This window comes from Corvus moneduloides, chromosome 4, assembly GCF_009650955.1.
Source record: "Corvus moneduloides isolate bCorMon1 chromosome 4, bCorMon1.pri, whole genome shotgun sequence".
Lineage (NCBI taxonomy): Eukaryota > Metazoa > Chordata > Aves > Passeriformes > Corvidae > Corvus > Corvus moneduloides.
Genome location: NC_045479.1, coordinates 73,660,143 through 73,680,593, shown reverse-complemented (window position 1 = coordinate 73,680,593; position 20,451 = coordinate 73,660,143). Strand labels below are relative to the sequence as shown.

Genomic DNA, 20,451 nt, shown 5'->3' with positions numbered 1-20,451 from the left:
TTGGCCCCAGTCCCTCTGCAGCTCTCCTGGAGCCCCTTTAGGCCCTGCAAGGGGCTCTCAGCTCTCCCTGGAGCTTCTCCTCTCCAGGTGAGCACCCCCAGCTCTCCCAGCCTGGCTCCAGAGTAGAGGGGCTGCAGCCCTGGAGCAGCTCCGGGGCCCCTCTGGCCTCGCTCCATATCCTTATGTTCATTAGTTCCCAGTAGATTTTCTTGGGAATTTTTCCTCCTCGGGTGCATCTTCTGCAGCCAAGCAGATGCGTTCTTGAACCACTTGAGCATCAAGAAGGGGTAGCCAGGCTGCCATGTAGGGTGGAAGTTTGATAATTAAATGTGGTTAGGGCTGTGTTGTCTGTTCTTACCGTGTGCTGATCTTGTTGAGTTAATGCCACGTGAGGACCAAGTCCTTAAGGTGATCCATCCATCCTAATTTTGGGCACCACAAGAGAAAAAAGGTACAGAGGTGTTGGAGAGTGTCCAAAGGAGGGACACAGGGATGGCAAAAGGGCTGGAGGGGCCACAGGAGGAGCAGCTGAGGGGACTTGGTTTGTCCAGCCTGGAGGAGAGGAGGGGAGACTCACCGGGGGCTGCAGCTTCCTGAGGAGGGGCAGCTCTGATCCCTGCTCCCTGTGACCAGTGACAGGATCCAAGGGAATGGTATGAAACTGCGACAGGGGAAGGTCAGATTGGATATCAGGAAAGGTTCTTCCCTCAGAGGCTGCTGGGCACTGCCCAGGCTCCCCAGGGAATGGGCACATTCCCAAGGCTGCCAGAGCTCCAGGAGCGTTTGGACAGCGCTGCCAGGGATGCCCAGGGTGGGATTGCTGGGATGTCTGGGCAGGGCCAGGAGTTGGATCCATGATCATGTGGATCCTTTCCAGCTGAGGATATTCCATGATTTAGCCAAGGCTGGACAGAGCTCGTCCGTGCTGGACACATGGTGGTCCTTCACAGCTCAGAGCCTCGTCGGGACGAGGCCGCGGCGTCTCTGTTGCCGCTCTCTTGCTCAAACCTTTCTGCGTAACCCACTCCCATTCTCTTTCCCTGTGGTAGTCCAACATAACCACTGATCCTCTCTCTCCATAAAAGAGGATTAAAACTGGCAACATTTGCACCTTAAAGCAGCCAGCAAGGGCCACGCTCCATCTTTTCCAGCTGTAATCCTGCCAGGCTGAGGGCTGCGCCTCTGTGCTGAACCAGGAATGCTGTCAGCAAACAGCAGCCTCTGCTTATTGGGCTAGGAATTCTTAAAAGACCACTTTTGCCCGTTAATTAAAAAAGCTGAATTGACTAAAGATGAGTTACTTGCTTCACGCTGTTTAAAATGACTCCTGGGTTCTGCAGGTCTGAGGAAAATAGGTTAAAATTGGGATTTCTCTGTGGTTCTTTAAATAAAATGAAAGAATGCCTAAGGTGGCAAAGTATTACCCCAGAGAATAGCATTAATCGTGTTCTGGTTCTTAAACTTGTGGCAGACCACACATCTTGCAAAAAGATTTTAGGGAAAAAAGGGTTCTGGCCCAGGTGCTGCAGGTGGATACTGGTGAGGCAGAGTCACCGCAAAGGCCTCCTGTGAACCCTGCAGAGCCTGGGGGCGAGCACGGGAATGCTAAATGAGAATTCCATCCAGTGGTTTACGGTTCTGTGGTGCAGTTTCGCTTCCAGTTTTGGGTTACACTCAGCTGGCACAGGCTGGGATGTGGTGGTTGCCCTTCCCGTGGCTTTCCGAACCCTAAATGTGCCCTTTTTTCCTTGGGGTCTTCCCGGGGAGGGTTGATTCCAACTGGGATATTATTTCTTGATGCCAAAGCTTGAGGAGGGTCTTCAAGAGGACTCAAGAATCCACCTCATCCTTGTGTTCACCCTGTGGCTTCCTGCTGGTGTTTGGTGCTAAATATGGGAAATTAGGCTGCAAAAAGGACCCATTGCCAATCCCATGGTCCGTGATGTGTCCTGTCACATCACCCCACGGCAGCTTTCGGCAGCAAGTAGGAGGTTTTCTCCTAATAAATACGTGTGAAATCCTATTTGTTTCTTTTCCAGCCTTGCCACATGTGAAGTTTTTCCTGCAGGGGGATTTCTTTGCTCTTTGATGTGAGATTGTGACGAAGAGAGCGCGTTAATAGAAGGAATTTTGGTTTTGTTTGCTAGAATCCGTTGAATTTTAGGTCTTTTCGTGCTGAGACCAGGAGCATTGGGATTTTTTCTTCCCCCCATCCTAATTAAAAGGATCATTTTACTGATGCTGTGCCACAGGAGGACGCTGTGGAACGAGAGCTGGTTCCTGTTGCTCCTCTTGGTGCTTGAGTCGCCGCGTCTCTGCCAACTGTGTGAAATAAGATGTTCACTTCAATCTTGATAGCACAGGAGTAAACTGGAGTGTCTTATCTTGCTTTGTGCCTGGTATCAGTTGTGCTGCTGACAGGAGTCTCTGTCTCCAGTCCTGGAAAGTCATTCCCATCCAAAACCTTGCACAGCTTCCAGAAGGGCTTCACCATAAAAAAAGAAGCTGTTTTTTATCAAGTTGAGGTGTAGGCCTCAAAATTCTCCACATGAACAAGGCAGGATTTTTTTTTTCTGTGGAAAGTGGGATTTTGGCATTTAAATGTGCATTTTAAATGAGTGGTGGTAATAAGTGAGATATTAATCAATCTTGTCCTGGTGAATGGTGGCGTTTGCTTATCAAACCCGCAGTGATGATTCCCTCTAGGCACAGTTTTATAGAGGGGTGGTATCAAATTCACCCTTAATACAAATTAATGAATTATATTCACCCAGTGAGAGATGCCAGTGAAACGTGGAAATCATGGAAAGAGCTGCATTTCTGTGGTTGGGAGTCTGGAATCACCTTCTAGGGACACCTGGACATCCTCTTTCTCCTGTCCCTGTGGAGAAAAGACCAGGAGAAGGTCTGGGACTGGCTCGGTGGTGGTAGCGCTGCTGAGTGATGGGAGTGGGGGCTTCTCCTGGGCTTTCCCAAAAGCTGGTGCAGTTGGAATTGGCTGGCACAGACCTCCTGGCAGCTCTGATTTCTCCTGGAAGTGGTTTCTTAACCAGCATTGTCAGGAAATGCTCTGCGCCCTGGCTGGGAGGTGGGTGAGATGTGGCTGCCAGGTACCAGCTGGCCCAGACAGAGGAGAAACAGAGCCAGGACAGCACCAGGATTGGCCATTCCTCCTTTTTAAAGGTTGTCCTCTAATCCTCCCCTCAGCTGGCAGCTGCTCCTCTAACTCAGACCATCTCAGGAACCACCAAAACCGGATCGTTCCTGGCTGTTCTCATCGGAGGGAAGGCACAAATCTCTCAAAACGAGGTTTGAGGGACACCAGGATTTCAGTCATGGCTCCTGGTGAAAGTCATGGAATACCATCCCAGATGAGCTTGGCTCTTTGTGGTTGTTGTAACCAACAAAATGTGATCTACCAGAAATCTGCAGATGACAAACCAGGAGGTACCCACTCTCTGGAAAAACTGCCTAGAGGGTCTTGTGCCAGAACTGAAGAAACAGGACTGGACAATTTCAAAGGTATAATTCCACTCAAACAGGATTTGATTTCATTAGTAAATGGCCAGTGATTGATTCCTTGCTAAGATCAGTTTTCACTTACGAATTATCCCAGGCTGTCTCTGCAGGGAGATTGGAGTTTATCGAGACGCGCAGGCGGAAGTTTGGAACAGCTTTTTAAATAACACATTCCTGTGCACTAAGTGCAGAGGAAGTGCTTTTTAATCTGATTGAATCCACAAAGTGTGACCCAGTTGACTGAAAAATCTCCTCCACATCACATCAACCCAGACCATCAAAGGTACTTTTGGTCCCTCCCCGTCGTGAGCCGCCAGCGGTGCCGATGGTGCTGTGGCAGGGAGGAGGAGGAGCTGTTGCAGCTGCAAACAGTTGGTAGTTCTTAAAATAAATGGGGGCAGCATGGCCTTCCTTACCCTCCTGGGAGTGTGGAAGGAGCTCAGCAGGAACGTGTGTGAAGTCCTGGGTGCCACCAGCAGCATCTCGGTGAGCTGGGAAGCTGGAAACTGCTCCAGCCTTGCTCCGTGGCCAAGGGATGGAGATGAAGCAGCATTTAGTGAGGAATCACCACAGCTCCCTCCGAATGAGGGGAAAGGGAAAAGCGAACAATGGCCAGAACCTAATTGAGAGGATGGTTTCCTACAGAGGTGCACGGAAGGGGTGAGCAGCACGGGGCTGCTGCCGCAGAACGAACGCGCGCGGATCGCAGGAGCTCCCTGCAGCCGCCCCCCAGGACAAAAGTGCCAGTGTGATGTTGTTTAATGCAAAGCAAACGACTTATTTATGGCAGAGGCTTGAATCCATTAAAGGCACATTAAACTCCAGATGCTTGTCGGCTTCACAGAAGAGCGGAAGAGAGGCAGGAGGTGTTGCAGGTTTTCTGGAAAACGCTCGGAGCAGGATTTCCCTGAAGTGAAGCCGTGAGGGAGTGGCACCAGCTTGAATAATGAACCAGATTTTCTCTTTCTTTTTTTGAGATTCCCGTGTAGTGCCAGACAAAGTGCTCCGTGCTGGGCTCCTCTGTGGAGCAGGGTTGTCAGTAAGGAATTGGTGCTGACTGCGGCGCAGAGATCAAACAGAAAATGGCTTGGGAAAGGAAAGCCAGGAGTGTTTCCATTCCTTTGAAAGAAATGAGGAAACGAACCAGAGGGATTACTCCTGAGAGTGGGTATGGAGGATTGACCCTCTCAAATAAGTCCTTTAAATTATTTAGTTAAAAAAACCAAAGCAAATTAAACCAAAATAAATTAAAAACCCCGGGAGCATCTGATGTCCCCTGAGCTGACTGAGCAACCACAACGATGACTTGTGCCTTCCTTCCTCCATGTTTTTGCTGAGTACAAAGCATGGTTTTGGGGGAAATGATGTGGGAAGCCTTAATCTACCAGACTGTTGCAGGCCACGAGGTGTCCTGCTCTGTGTGTTTGGGTGGGTCCACCACCAGGTGATGGGTTTAGTGGTGACCTTGGCAGTGTAGGGGGACAACAATTGGACTTGATGACCCTAGAGGGCTTTTCCATCCTAAACTATTCCGCGATTCCGTCTTTTCAGTGGTTCAAAGCCTTTGGAGGGTGGCGGCCTTTCTCCTGAGTCTCATCCTTGGGAAGGGGAGAAGTTCAGTGACCTGACCAGCCTGAAATGGGAACAGGGACAGTCCCCCGACCTCATTAATGTGTCTGTTAAACTAACTGGGGACACTGATCGCTTGTAAAGAGGATTCTGAGAAAGTTTTCAGAAGGTGTTCTCCTTAATCCTCTCTTTTTCTCCCGTGCAATTTCCAGCTCCTCGCAGAGAGGGCAGAGCTGCTGCTTGAGCTGGGGACATCCATCCTGTAAGGTTCATTGCTGGGATGGGATTTCCTTCTTGACAAAACATCTGGTTAGGAAAGGTTGAGCACCCTGAGCAGGCTGTGTGGGAGCTGATCTCTCCATTTGCCATCGGGGATTTGCTAATTCCTGCATTTCAGTTAGGAAATGTATTCGTTTTCATGTTGATGATGGTACAGAATGCAGGGGAGCTTTTCCCCTTTGGTTTTCCACCCAGAATGGCTCACTCTTGATATGAAAATATGAAGGCTGAATTCTGACAATCAGGATAATTAGCAAAGAAGCAGCTTTTGTAAGAAAATCAACTTGATTGATCTATTTGAACACAGGATCCTTGTATTTGGTGTTTTGGATGCCGTTGGTTGTTCCCACCCCATTTCTGAGCGGTGGAATCATGGAATGGTTTGGGTTGGAAGGGACCTTAAACCCCATCCAGTGCTCCCCCCTGCTTTGGGACACCTCCCACTATCCCAGGGTGCTCCAAGCCCCATCCAGTCTGGCCTTGGACGCTTCCAGGGATCCGGGGACAGCCACAGCTGCTCTGGGTAACAGGGAAGAATTTTCTCCTTATGTCTGATCTAAATCTTCCCTTTCACACAAAACTTTAGCCCTCCATTCCTCAAGGTCCCTTTCGTGGTTGGATCCTAGGAGGGATCCAACCACACACACGTGGCTGGAGCGAGCTGTGCGTGCTCACGAGAGGACAGAGCAAGCAGGTCTCTCAAAATCTCCATATAATTCATATTTTGCTTCCTTTCAAAATTATTTAACCCACCCAAGAAGCGAGAGCCAGCGATTCTTTTATTTATAGCTGATCTGAGCAGGGTTTCGAATTAATGAGGTGTTGGATGAGTTGGTAAAAGTGGCCTCTTGATTTAACGTTCCAGGGGATGACTGCTCATCTCCAGGTTCAGCCTCTCTCAGAGTCGTGTCTCCTGCGGTGTCTGAAGCAAAACCTCTTCAGTGGGATAAAGGTTTAAGTTAATTCCAGCCCTGTGTGTGTAAGGGAGTTTTTCCATCGTGCTGCTGTTCCTTGCGATTTTTTTCTGGTGTGGACTTTTTATTTTGGGCTCAGTTTTAAGCAGCCATTAACCTGGATGGTGGTGGTAGAGGACAGTGTCTGTGGGGATTTATGGGCTGAGTTACGACTTGTTCCAATCACACCACAGAGACCTTCATTTCAATCCGTGTGGGTTTAAATTCGGTGTAGAATTAATGGGGTTTACGACCAGTTCCTGTTGTTTTCTGGTGGTTTGAGTGGTGCAGCTCTGCTGTTGCCTCCTGCATCTGGTGTTCCTCCAGCAATGGTGTCAACAGCCACTGATCAGGGCTGACAGGACATCAAAGGAACCCCTGACATGCTCGTGAAGCAACTGCACTGTGTGATGAGAGGAGCTTTATCCTCATAGTTTTTATAAGCACTTTAAATCACTTCCAAAATACTTCTGGCTGTCATCCAAGGCTTCTGGACTAAGCCACGACTACCAGGAAATGTCTCCGCAGGCACCGTCGCGTCATTAGGCTTTCCCTGCGCCTGAAACTGCTCTGGTTTCGGGAGAAAAACAGGGATCAGCGTTCCTTTTCTGGAATGGTGAATGCTCATCTCCAGAGCTAACCAGGAACAGCTTTCCTTTCATCCCCTGTGCCCGGATCCCTGCTCAAATCCAAGCCCCACCCTTCGGATGCGTCAGGGCGACGCTTTGCTGGGGCAGCAGCGGCATCGCCAGGTTGGTGACACCTTCGCCTGCCGGTCAAGGTGTTTGCCCACAAAGCCTGGCTTGTATCAGGAATGCTTTGGGAATAATTTGAATATGGGAATGACTTCCCAAGGTTTCAGTGTTTGTGGCGTTAGGTGTAGGTTGCCTTTGGGTGGGAGGTTTCCTCTCCGTGGAAATGGCGTCGGAAGCATCCGTCGTCTTGGGGTCTTGTCTGCTGATGGACTTTAAGGTCACTGTGCTCTGTCAGTTATATTCTGATCACATTTTTCCACGGATTTTTGCAATTTTAGTAGAAATGCCTCAAGCTGCATTGCTCCAGTGAGAAAGGCAGCAATGTCCCCTTTCAGGAAAAGCTCGGTGGCTTGGGAAATCCGTTAAGCTGGTCCATAGGGATTTACTTGAAATATTTTTTTCCCCCACCCGTTTTTCTCTGGTGATGGCAGGATGAGTTTCTTGGAAGGAGCTCAGGGCTGATTGCTTCTCCAGCAGAGATTTTCGGTTTGCTTCAATGTACCTCAGCGTCTTGGTCCCTTCCTCGCTGGCACTGCTGGAACCCCTGCTATTTTTGGATGGTGCTAATATTACTAGCCACGTTGTAAACAGGGTTGGACAACAGCAACGTCGGACTCCAGCAGCTTTTTAGGGAGCACTGGGTGTCTGAAGCTCGTTTGGCTTTAGCTGTAGCCTCAGTGGGTTTGTGACAGTCTGACAACAACAATTCTGCTGTCCCTCAGGCTGGAATATTCCAGCTCTTCCCCCAGCACTGCCAATCCCACCACTAAACCATGCCCCCTGTTAAATCCCTCCAGGGATGGGGACTTCCCTGGGCAGCCTGTTCCACTGACAACCCTTTTGAAGTGTTCCCTAATATCCCATCTAAACCTCCCCGGCACAACTTGAACTCAATTCCTCTTGGCCTATGGCTTGGGAGAAGAGACCGACCCCCAGCTGGCTGCAGCCTCCTTTTTGTTTGGACAAAATAACCCTCTTGACAAAGTGGTTTGGGTTGTTCCCGTGTCTCACTGACCCCTCTGTGGCATCCCATGATCTGGTGTCAGTCTGGAGCTGTAATTCCCTGACTGTACTTACAAGGTCAGAATCTCTTTTGTTTATTTTCTTGTTCCCTGCAGCTGGTCACCTCTTCCTGCTCTTTGCCCCGAGCAGGAACAGATTCTCTTTGGGGAATCTGTTTTTGAGGGTTGAGGTTCTAATTCTTCTGTTTGAAAATATCTTAGGGATGTGCCGTTTCTTTTCCACAAATGTACAGCAGGCGCAGACTGAAAATATCCCTGAGCCTCCCGTCCTGGTCCTTCTGCACAGATTTGTGTTCCCAGTGTGTGGTCCAGGGCTCTGCTGACTCTGTAAGCTGCTACTTTGCTCAGTGCTTTACCACTGGATGCCTTAAATAAATCAGCTTTCTGTGATATTTGTGCTTGGGTTGTGATGGTTTTGCCCTTTTCTGGACTCTTGAGTCCAATTCTGAGCCCCTCCTGATCAGAAAGACATTGAGGGGCTGGAGTGTGTCCAGGGAAGGGAACGGAGCTGGGAAGGGGCTGGAGCCCCAGGAGTGGCTGAGGGAGCTGGAAAGGGGCTCAGGCTGGAGCAAAGGAGGCTCCGGGGGGACCTTGTGGCTCTGCACAAGTCCCTGACAGGAGGGGGCAGCCGGGGGGGTCGGGCTCTGCTCCCAGGGAACAGGGACAGGAGAGAGGGAACGGCCTCAGGCTGGGCCAGGGCAGGCTCAGGGTGGGCACCAGCAGGAATTTCCCCATGGAAAGGGAGCTCAGGCCGTGGCAGGGGCTGCCCGGGGAGCTTTGGAGTGCCCATCCCGGGAGGTGTCCGAGGAATTCCGGGATGTGGCACTCAGAGCTCTGGGCTGGGGACAAGGTGGGCATCAGGCACAGCTGGGACTTGATGGTCTTGAAGGGCTTTTCCAACCTCAGTGATCCTGGGATTCTGTACTGGCATCCTCGTTTGTGTCCTGAGCTATTGAGGTCAGAGGAGATTGTGTCACCCTCAGGCCTCTTCCCCAAAAGCTGGAACTTGAAGGGGCAAAACCAAGTCCCAGCTTTGACCCTTTAACGTGCGGGTGAGGGACGCGGAATCTCAGGGCTGTGGAAGCCTTGGGGACCTTTCCTCCAGCAGAGATAATGGTGTCTGGCTGCTGTGCCCTCTCTGGAAGTGTGGATTTTTCCAAACTCTTTAACTTCAAGTTTCTCTCCTGGCTCCTGGTGGAGTTATTTTCATGTCACAGACATCCACTGTCCCCGGGGGAGGTGATCTCTGTCCCTCGTGCTCACAGACCGTGCTTTTTGTCTCCTCTGCCAGTGACTCTTAATGGAAGAACACGGAGTGACCCAGGCAGAGCACATGGCTACCATCGAGGCCCACGCCGTGGCCCAGCAGGTGCAGCAGGTGCACGTGGCCACCTACACGGAGCACAGCATGCTGAGCGCTGACGAGGACTCGCCCTCCTCACCCGAGGACACCTCCTACGACGACTCCGACATCCTCAACTCCACGGCTGCCGACGAGGTCACTGCTCACCTGGCAGCTGCAGGTAAAGCCAGGGGGGTGCTCCACACCTCCTGGTCCATCCCACCCCTGGGACGTCCCAAATTCCCCCTGGATTCTCCACAAGCTCTGCCTGCCGCTTGAATCCCCCATCATTTCTGTGTGGATCACAGAGGTGCTGGGAATTGCTGGTTTATACAGAGGTCCCTGCTAAAATGCTGCCTCAAACCACAAAATTAAAATACCAAGTATGTCAAAGAGCAGAACTTATTTCAGGCCCCACATAAACAACAGCAGAAATAACCCAGGAGCGCGGCGCGGCAGTGCCGAGGCAGGGAGAGCCCACGTGTTAGGCCTCTCCCAGGGAGATCCACGAAAGATCCTGATATCTCTGGACTGGGAAAGTATTTTAGAATCACAGATTCCTCCCAGTGGAGCCAAATGTCCTCCAGGCTGGCCTTGTAGCTGGCCTCCACTAGCAGAAAAATGGAGTGATCAATAAGCACTGGGAGTCTGGCCACTCTGTTTCAGACTTTATCAGGTGAATGAAGCTCCTGATGTGCTGGAGCAAACCTTTGAAGTTCCACCAAGCCCTGAGCATCCCATTGCCCTTTGCTTATGAATTTCTCAGCCTCCCATCCTGCAGGACTTTTTCTTTCCCCTTCCCTTCTAGCACACAGGATTTTCAGGCCCAGGTGGTCTTCAGAAGGCTCTGGTAGGACGCTGCTGGGAACTCTGGATTTTCAGTTTCCTTCCCATTAGAACAGGTCCTTAATCCCTTGGGAAAGCCTCAGATTACTCCTGATGCTGTAGTTGAGGTGTCCACGCAGGATTTGTGGTGCTGGACCTGGTTTCCTCTTCCCAGCCACCAGCATCTCCTCAGATCTGTCAGTTATTCAAAGCCTTGGGAGTTTTTCTGTACGTTTGGAAGGTAAAATATGGAATTCTCTGATTGTAAGGAAAACTTTAGGCTGGAATATGTGACTTTCACCCAGGACTGAGCTGGGGATTTGCCAGCTTGGGGAATGGAACCTTTCACTACACCTCCAGTGCTGCAGAGCAGAGCTCAGGGAGGAATTTGTGTCACTTGGCTCTGCTGGGGAGACCCTTGGCACCCATCCCTGGCTGGGCTGGAGGGGTCACAATGACAACATCCTTCCCAGTTCCTGAGCTGCTGGTGCTGACTGACCCTCTGTGGTTTGATTTCCAGGCCCTGTGGGGATGGCAGCAGCTGCTGCCGTGGCAACGGGGAAAAAACGGAAGCGACCTCACGTGTTTGAGTCCAACCCCTCCATTCGGAAGAGGCAGCAGACACGTTTGCTCAGGTGAGCACCCGCCTGTCCCTGCCACCTCAGGGTCCTCCAGCCAGCCCTGGTGCCCTGTGTGGTCACACCAGGTGCTGCCCAGAAGTCGCCCAGCTCGGGGATTTGTTGGGAGTGTCTTCCTGGAACCCAAGAGTTGTGTTTTAGTTTGCATTAAAGGGTTAAATTGCGGTTCTGCTCATCTCTAAAGTGGTTTTATGGTCACCAGGACTGGCACTCTGGTGGATGCACTGTTCTGTTTTAACCCCAGCTGGTCACCAGTAACAGATCCTGAGTGGCTTTAGTGGAATCTGGAGCTCCATCCACATCCCAGCTCTGCTGTGGCATAAAGGATTTATCTGCCTCATGCAAAAAGCCTTTTCTGCGGGGTCAGACAAATCTGGGAATAAATTCAGCGTGTGCATATCCAAATTCCCTTTGCCACTGGACAAACCCCACGTTGAAGAGCGACCCAGCCTTTAGAGCACAGTTTTAGGAAGAATAATCAAGGAGAGTTCCCTGCCTGGGGTGAAACACTTTTTCTGCCTTTAGAAACTTCCTGTGGAGACACCAGGGCTCCAGAGCCCTCCAGGTGCTGCATTCCAGGTGCTCTGAGGCTGTTTGCCCACCTGATGGCCTCCGAGCCGCGCCGGAGCCGAAGGGACTGCGCAGCCCTTCCAGCCTGGAGACACCCCCTGCAATTCCATGCTCTGGAAACATTTGTGAATACTGGCTGCTGCCATTCCCTACTTTTTGGAACAAAGCAGTTCTTGCTTTTTGTGCTGTTTGGGATCTCATGGGGCAGTTAAATTATTGGGCAAAGTTACTGCTGGATAATAATCCTTGGGAGTGAATTGCCTGCCTTTTACAGCTCCATTCTGGTTTTCCCTCCTTCCCCCAATGTGTTTATTGCAGTGTTTCTGAAGAACAAACTCTTTTCTCCCTTGAAATACGAACAATATATTTTTAAGGAAGCTGCTCTGTGAAGGAATTATTTCTTCTCCTTCCACACAACTGCTTCATTTTATTACATTAAGAAAATGACAAAGCATCATTTTTTTTCCCACTCTGATCAGTTGAACACATGTTTGTGCTTGATTTTCACACCACTGGGAATCACTGGAAGTTCAAACTCCAGATTTTGGGATCTGTGTGTAGCTGGTGGTGCTCCTGGTGGGTCCTACAAACAGCAGGTTCTGAAATGAGCAGGACAGGGACTGAGCTGGCCCCTCATGGAGTGCTCAGGTTTTCTGAGGAAAACGCTACTTCCCTCTTGCTTTTGGAGCTTCTGCCACCATTTCTGACTCTAGCCCTGCTCAAAAGGGAATAAGAGGCAGAAAATATACAACAGAACATCTTAATTCCAAAGGGAGTTGCTGATGGGGCAGGTGTTGGGACACCTGGGGTTCCTGTGCTGCAATATTTCCAGGTCTTGCCTATCCTGTAGCTTGAATTCCTACAGATCTGGATGGAGCAGGACTTTGGTGCTGGAGAATTGCACTGTTGTGATCTGAATGCAAAACAACCTCTGTCTGCAGGCCTCTTGTGATGAATCATTCAGGTGCTTCAAGAAAACACAAGTTTTGTGTTGCTAAGACAGAGCGGGTGTGTGCAGACTCTTGCTGCCCCAGCTTTGCTGCTCTGCTGATTTCTCTTTTCACATCAATGAAAAAAGCAGAGAGAGGAGAATAATTGACATTTGAGCTGCTGGGTGACCGCAGGGAGCACAGCAGGCCTGCGGAGCGGAGGAATAAACCCAATCTGCGGCCAAGCTGAGCAGCTGGGGCTCCGTTTCTCACCTGCTTTGTGCCGGGGCAGCGCTGAGGAAGGGAGCTGGCAGTGAGAGGGCTTGTGTTTCTGCAGGGCTTTCAGCTGATGCCCACTCCCTGTTTTCCCCCCGTGTTTCAGGAAGCTCCGGGCCACGCTGGATGAGTACACCACCAGAGTGGGGCAGCAGGCCATCGTCCTGTGCATCTCACCCTCCAAACCCAACCCTGTCTTCAAAGTATTCGGTGCTGCACCCTTGGAGAATGTGGTAGGTGTCCCTAGGAAAGTGAGGTAAGAACTTCCTCACCTTCTCTGCGGGTTTTGTTCTGCTCAGGGCAGCCTTGGAAGCCTGATTGGGATCTGAAGGTCGTGTTTCAAACCCTGGAAAGCAGAGTTTAGGTTTTATGGACCTGGTTGAGTCAGTGGTCTCAGAGATCTTTTCCAGTCTTAATGATCCTGTGATTCCCTGACATGAGGGCAGCACTGGGGTCCTCTCTTCTCTTCAAGAGTGGCTGCCTGGCATATCTCACCAGGGGGGAATATCCTGGATTAAAAATCAGAGGGAACAGCTCATGATCACAGAATCCCAGGATCACTGAGGTTGAAAAAAACCTCCAGGATCATCAAGTCCCAGCTGTGCCCGATCCCCACCTTGTTCCCAGCCCAGAGCTCTGAGTGCCACCTCCAGGCCTTCCTTGGACACCTCCAGTGACAGGGACTCCAAACCTCCCTGGGCAGCTCCTGACAATGCTTAACAACCCTTTCCATGAAGAAATTCCTCCTGATGTCCAACCTGAGCCTGCCCTGGCCCAGCCTGAGGCCGTTCCCTCTCTCCTGTCCCTGTTCCCTGCCAGCAGAGCCCGACCCCCCCGGCTGCCCCCTCCTGTCAGGGACTTGTGCAGAGCCACAAGGTCCCCCCGGAGCCTCCTTTGCTCCAGACTAAACAACCCCAACCAATGACATGTTTGAGCTCAGCTCTGCTGTCAGTTCCTGCACCTTGTTACAGACCCTGCCCACCACAAGTCTGGCTTCAGAACTTTTCCTTTCATCCCACAAATTCCTCCCTTGTCAGTGTTACTTCAGGTTTCATCAGCAGCTCTTCCATGGGGCCGAGCCTCCGGGGCCGCTGGGTATTTCCTGCCAGCTGTGCCCCTGTTTGCTCCTCCTGCTCTGCAGCGCCTTGGGGAAGGTGGCTGGGCCTGCATCCTGCTCCTCTCCTGGTGCTCCTCACCTTGTTTACCTGAGCCTAACAACTCCCCACAGGTACGAAAGTACAAGAGCACCATCCTGGAAGACCTGGAGTCGGCGCTGGCTGAGCACGCTCCGGCCCCTCAGGAGGTCAACTCGGAGCTGCCACCCCTGACCATCGACGGCATCCCCGTCTCCGTGGACAAGATGACCCAGGTGAGCAGCCACCCGTGGCTGAAGCAGGGAAAAAGAGGGACATTTGCATCTTGCAGTCCTGTTGTTTTGTGTGGCCTCGTCTCCAGGGGATGGCTCTGATCTCCTCTTCCCCCTGGGGCTGTAACAGCTCAGCTCGTGGTTGGATGTGGAGCTTTGTTAGTGGCACTTATTTTGTCTGTGAAAAAGAAGTGCTGGTGAGGAGAGCTCAGGCTGCTGGGAGTATTCCCCATGGAGCTGCTTTTGGCACCTCCCAGAAAGTGGGAACAGGGAAAATGTTTGTTCTGTGCTGTGTCACAATCTTTAGGCACCGAGGTTGGGAGGGTCACTTGTGGACACCTTTCTGTGTCCTGTAGTTCATTCCCTCCTCTGGTTCTTGCTGTGCATTGGAGCAGAGTTTGCCGCAGGTTTAACCCCAGATCAGACCCTGAGTGAGATATTTCTGTTGGAGACAGGGAATTACATGCCCTGGGCATGTGGAAGATTCCCTTCCTCTCCAGGTCCAGCCCCTTGCTGACCTCACTGCTAGGACAAAGTGGAGGGGACTCCCTAGGGAAGCTTCATCTGGAGGGAAATCCCCTTCCCCAGGGATGCAGGAGCTGAATTCAGGCAGGTGTGTCCTGCAGGAGGCTCTGGGTACACCCTGATGCACCAGAACAAGTTCTAAATGCTGAAAGGCAATTCTTTCCAAGGGTGGAAAGGGCAGCACACACAGAGGTGTTGGAGAAGGGCAGAGAGGTGCAGATGTTTCTGTGCTCTGCAGAGGTCACACCCTGCTCAAAACACCGTTTCTGTTTCTTAGTGGAATCAGACAAGCTCACACTAATAGTAACGTTTTATTGAGTTGACTGTGCCTTAGCTGGTACAGATCATTTTCCCAATCCCTGACAAATAAGGCAAAACTCATTTCTTGGATTTTTAAACTACTGGGAAAGGTGGCACCTGCAGGAGCTGCTCGCTGGCAGCTTTTGCTGTGAACCAGTAACAGTTCCCCGTGGAAATGTTCTTCTCCTCTTTGTCCTGCAGGGCCTTTGCTCAGCCAGCCCAAAGTGCTGATGTAGAGCCTCTTGCTTCAAATCCTCTCCTGCTGCTTTATGGTGAAACAAGGATCTTTTTAGGAATGGGCCTCATCATTCCAGCACAGTGAGGTAGCTCAGAAGAGCTTTGTGGAAAGGTTTCTCCTGAGCTGTGCACAGAGGTGCCATCATTTTTTGTGGGAATCTTGATTCCCAGAGCTGCCAGTATAATTATTTGTATGTGCTGGCAAAAAAAAATGAGCTTTTTTGCAACTGAGTTGCACAGAACCCTATGAAACACTGGAATTAAAATAAATATAAATATAATTAGGATGGAAAATTATATAAATTGTATATAAATATAATTAGGGACTGGAAAAATGAGGCCTCTGCTTTCAGCAGGTGCCAGCAGGTGGGTGTAGAGGTGTCATCAGTGAGGAGGTGAAAATAACTCTCCTTTTAATTGCTCTGCTTCCCAGGTGGTCTGGAGGGAAACAAAGCCTTTACTTGCTTGGGCAAAGATGTTTCTCTGACCTTGGGAATGGAGAGTGTCACCCACCTGGGGTGGGCAGGAAAACCCGTGTCCCAGTGGGATTTTCACCCTGCAGCCTTCACAGAGGGGAATCTTGGTGCTTTCTGGACTTTGGTGGCAGCTGAGTTTGACCCTAAGATTGTTCTCAGTTGCTCAGTGATGTGATTGAGGAGTAAGATTGGGTAATCTGAGTTTAATCAAGCTGAGGTCAGTGCTTCAGTCAGCTCTCACTGAGAGTTTTCTGAGCAGGTGATTTGTCCTTTCATCTGACTTTTTTTAAACTTCATACGCCCCCGTGATTTATAACCTGCTTGTAGGAGCCAATAAAAGTTATTCTGGGCCTCTCAAAAATCATCGTGGTGCCCGTTCACCTCCTGGCAGCTGCGTTCCTGCTCTCCCAGCTGGTCCTTGGCACGTGGCAGAGGGAGAATCCCTGTTGGAATCAGCTCCCATGCAGCTGAGCAGTAGCCTGGAGGGTTTTCCAGCACTGGGAAGTGCAGCAGGGATGGATTCAGGGATGAGTGGTCACTTCCAGCTCTCGTGCAGTTGCTGCTTTTCCCTCTTCCAGGTACACCTGAGGTCCTGCATGGACTCGACTTTGCTCCAGAGATCCTGAGGCTGAGCTGTGGGGATGTGTAGAAAATTCCCAGCCACAGCTTTTGCTCCATTCTAGAAACCACTTTCCTTGTTGTTTCCAGCACTGGGGAGCAGTTGGAATCCAGCTGGCTGTGCTTTGTTGCATTTGGGATTGGGATTAGCCCAGTGCCATTAACCCTTGAACTTAATGTTAGAAGTTACAACACTCAGCCTGTGTGAAGGGGTGGCAAAGAAACATTTCTCACAGTTTCTCCCAAACCCTCCATCCTGGGAGTTATCTGAGCCCTTTCCAGGCTGCCAAGGGCACAAACTGGAACGTGCCACTGGATTTTTCCAGCAGATACTTGATTTTTGGCTGGTTCCTGGAGGGTGTCAGCAGAACCGTAGCTCCTGCAGGTGAATGTTCCCACCTGTGCCCTGAGGGATGTGGGGCCTTTGTGAGGGGGACATTACCTGTGTCAGAGCCCCAGCCTCGTTAGGGCACTAATTAGCCAAGTCCTCTCTCCTGACAGTGCTGCTGATTGTCTCCCCCGTGGATTAAAGACAAACCCTCCTTAACAAGTACCGTGAGTAGCTTGAGCCCTGAACTCCCATGGACCAGTAATTAATCCAGCTGGAAACAAGGAGCCTGTTGCTGATGGCAGTGCAGGGGAAGGAGCTTTTTAACTGTTTTTGCACCAGGCAGCTCAAAAAAGCTGCTGTTACCAGGTTTGTGTGAATAAATGGGGCTTCATTCAGGGAAGCTGGAGCATGTCAGGGTGACACGAGGGTCTGCAGTGGAAGGTGGATCATGGACAGGCTGGGAAAAAGGTGCTTTGTGCATATTCCATATGTAACGTGGAAAAGGCAGCTTGAAATGAGCTCGTGGCCAGCTTGGAGCCAGTGGATGCAGCATCCAGACTCTGTCCAGACAAGGGAAGGGAGCTGGGGAAGCTGGAGCACGAGGAGAAGGGTCTGGAGAACTTCTGAGGGAGCTGGGAGAGGGGCTCAGCCTGGAGCAAAGGAGGCTCAGGGAGACCTTGTGGCTCTGCACAAGTCCCTGACAGGAGGGGGCAGCCGGGGGGGTCGGGCTCTGCTGGCAGGGAACAGGGACAGGAGAGAGGGAACGGCCTCAGGCTGGATATTGGGAAAATTTCTCCATGGAAAGGGTTGTCCAGCCCTGGCACAGCTGCCCAGGGAGGTTTGGAGTCCCCATCCCTGCAGGGATTTCAAAGCCCTGTGGATGTGGCACTTGGGGACATGGGCAGTGGTGGCCTTGGCAGTGCTGGGAACAGTTGGACTTAAAGGTCTTTTCCACTCAAAACAACTCTGTGATTCTGTGAAATAATTTACTCTCAAGGCTCTGAAGGGATGCAAGGAGCTGCTCCTAGATGCAGTTTTTAAGCTCTAAGTTAACGTGATTTCCTCTGGCATAGGGTGAGCTCTCTTCTTCCTGCTCTGCAGCTGACCCAGCCTTTTCCTGGTGCTCCAAGGAGTCCCTGGTACAAAACCAATCTTGTCATAAAACCCTGTGTGAGTTCTGTATTTATCTTGACAGGACAGGGCTGGAGGAGTGTGAGATTGTGGGTTCCACATTCGAGCAGTCACTGAAGCTCCATCCCCTTGCAGCATCTCTGTAAAGGATGCATCAGCTCATGCCTGAGTTCCTGACACTGTAGAGACGTGGAGTGTGGGGTTTTTAATGGGTTATTGTGGTTTATTTATTTCTTTTTTCTGTTTCAGGTTGGCTTGTTCTCTTCGTGGCAGTGTTTGAGCCACAAAGTGTCAATACAATGTGTGTTGGTGCCTTGGTGTTGTAATTTTGTTTCAGCTGATTTAATTTTGTTTCTGCTCTTCCACCTGCTGTCAACCTTGGGAGTCTTGGGTGAAGATGGCAACATGTTGTCCACCTTCCTTGGGCGTTCAGGCCTCTTCCAGTCGATGGCTCCAACAGGATGGAAGTTGAACAAAACAATTCTGTACAATGCACCTCAAAACTACCAGAGATGTGAATTCCTAAACACCTCTCAACCTTCTGTTTGTTCCAGGCACAGCTGAGAGCCTTCATCCCTGAGATGCTGAAGTATTCCACGGGTCGTGGGAAGCCAGGCTGGGGCAAGGAGAGCTGCAAGCCCATCTGGTGGCCCGAGGACATTCCGTGGGCCAACGTCCGCAGCGACGTCCGCACGGAGGAACAGAAGCAGCGGGTGGGTGTCTCCCCTGTCTGCCTCCAAATGGAGCACAGGGGCCTGCAGAATGGTTTTTGGGAGTGGTTCTTCCCTTGAGGGACAAAGGAAGAGTCCGTGTCCTGGCCTCCTGGAGGAGGGGAGGGGTGCTGTGCCCTCCTGAGCAGCAGGGAGCTTTGTGCTTAAAGGAAAGAGTCATGGATGTGCAGTGGAGCCAGGAAAAATGAGAGAACTGGGTGGAAAATCTTGGGTAAGGTTTCTACCAGCCTGTCACAGAGACAATCAAAGGAAGGCACTGTGGTGGTGGTGGTGGTGTGGAGGCAGCAGGACCTGGGCAGGCTGGTTCAGGACAGGTTGGGTGACGAGGCTGGAAATGGTGCTGTGGCAGCATTTTGGTGCTTTGCCAAATCACCATGGTTTTCTGCTTGGAGTCACAGAATGGTTTGGGTTGGAAGGGCCTTTTTAAAGGTCATCTCATCCCTGCAGTGAGCAGGGACATCTTCACTGCATCCCGTGGCTCTCCAGGGGGAGTTCCTTGGGGAAAGGAGGGGATGAGCAGAGGGAGATTAAATATTGGGGTTGTTCGTTCATGAATCACTGCAAACCACCCGAGAAACCCCAGTGAAGACAAAGGTGCAAATCCCAGTGCTGTGCTGGTTCAGAAAACTTTCCTGGACTGACTGTCCCCTCTTCCCTTCTGCTGGAAGGTGTCCTGGACCCAGGCCCTGAGGACCATCGTGAAGAACTGCTACAAGCAGCACGGGCGCGAGGACCTGCTCTACGCCTTCGAGGACCAGCAGACCCCACAGACCACGACCACGCACAGCATCGCCCACCTGGTGCCCTCCCAGACCGTGGTACAAACCTTCAGCAACCCTGATGGCACCGTGTCCCTCATCCAGGTGAGAAGAACTCCTTGGATTTTCCATTTCCAGCACAGTCTGCCTCAGGGAGGTGGTTTAAGGAAGTTCCTTTCAGGAGCTAAACTTGTCCTTCAGGAATTTTGTCTTTATCGTGTCTTACCCCACAACGCTCCCCACACACAGATCCATCCTCATCCTCTCTCTTCCCCATTCCCACCCCTTGCTCTCCAGTGCAAGGATTTCTGCAATGTGGTCAAACAGTTCAGGGATTTGCCCTGAATGTAATGAACCCACTTACAACAAATCCATTTCATGGAGTCACCACACAGCACCTGAGGTGGCCCTGGGAGGAGAGGTGGTGGACCTGCCTTCCTTTCATGGCATGAAGTGTAGTTGAATCAGCAGACCAGGTATTTCTGTGCCCCTGCTCTTCATCTTACACCTGAAGAGTAATATTTTTATTACAAGCACCAAATACATATTTATCCCCATGGAATAAGGATTCCTCTTGCAGTGGTTTTTGGCTCAGTGCTGCTGCTGTTTTCCCTGTGTTGCCTGTGTGGGAAGGCAGATTCTGGCAGCACAGGATGTCAAAAAAAATCGGTTTTCTCTTGAAACTTCCCACAAACTCCTTGTTGGCAGTGGGGATTGAATCTCAGTTTCCCCTGTGCCTCCAAACCACCACTGGTGGTGGTTCCTAACCAGGCCCAGCACTTTGTTCCTCTTGAGCATCACGTTTTTAGTGACATCTCAGACATAATTTTCTGACATAATGAAGATAAAAACTGGCTGTATGAGTAGGGTTTTTCCCCCAAATGAAGCTTTTCAGTGCTTTTTACAGTCTTCTGTTCCTCCCCAAGGCCCAGCAGACTTGCCAGGCTGGTTCTCTTTGCCCACCTGTCCATACATTTTCCCTTTCACTGGTGTCCTTTCAGGTGCTGGACACCTGAGATCCCCTTGACTTCCTGGCATTTGTATTTAATTCTCCTTAGAGACAAAGCTGCCCATCTCCCTGCCTTTGTCCTTTCCCAGCTGTTAAACGGGGGAAAGGTGATTTCCAAAGGGGTACTGAGGATGAGCTAATGTTTGCCAGGTGCCTGGAGATGAGCCCCAGGGAATGGGAAGCAAGGAGGGTGTGCAGGGAGTTCCGAGCCAGGACTGCTGGGTGGGTTTTAAGGGAGAAGGGAGCTGGCTCCACCGTGCTCCCACAGCTGCTCTTCCTGAGGCTGGCGGAA

The 20,451-nt window shown here is 51.0% G+C and overlaps 1 protein-coding gene across 6 annotated transcripts in view; it reads left to right on the top strand.

The window, feature by feature from the left end:
• Positions 1 to 20,451, top strand: part of NRF1 (nuclear respiratory factor 1) — a 57,210-nt gene that overhangs the window by 6,291 nt on the left and 30,468 nt on the right. For 2 of the 6 annotated variants that reach the window (XM_032106139.1, XM_032106140.1), the window contains exons 2-7: positions 9,389 to 9,620; positions 10,785 to 10,899; positions 12,784 to 12,910; positions 13,906 to 14,046; positions 18,216 to 18,374; positions 19,061 to 19,255. In XM_032106139.1, the coding sequence (XP_031962030.1) occupies positions 9,398 to 9,620; positions 10,785 to 10,899; positions 12,784 to 12,910; positions 13,906 to 14,046; positions 18,216 to 18,374; positions 19,061 to 19,255 (960 nt within the window). In that variant the 5' untranslated portion in view covers positions 9,389 to 9,397. Of the gene's footprint in view, positions 1 to 789; positions 8,425 to 8,925; positions 9,621 to 10,784; positions 10,900 to 12,783; positions 12,911 to 13,905; positions 14,047 to 18,215; positions 18,375 to 19,060; positions 19,256 to 20,451 lie in introns of those variants that run through there. The other 4 variants (XM_032106141.1, XM_032106138.1, XM_032106143.1 and 1 more) reach the window with 4 other exon arrangements.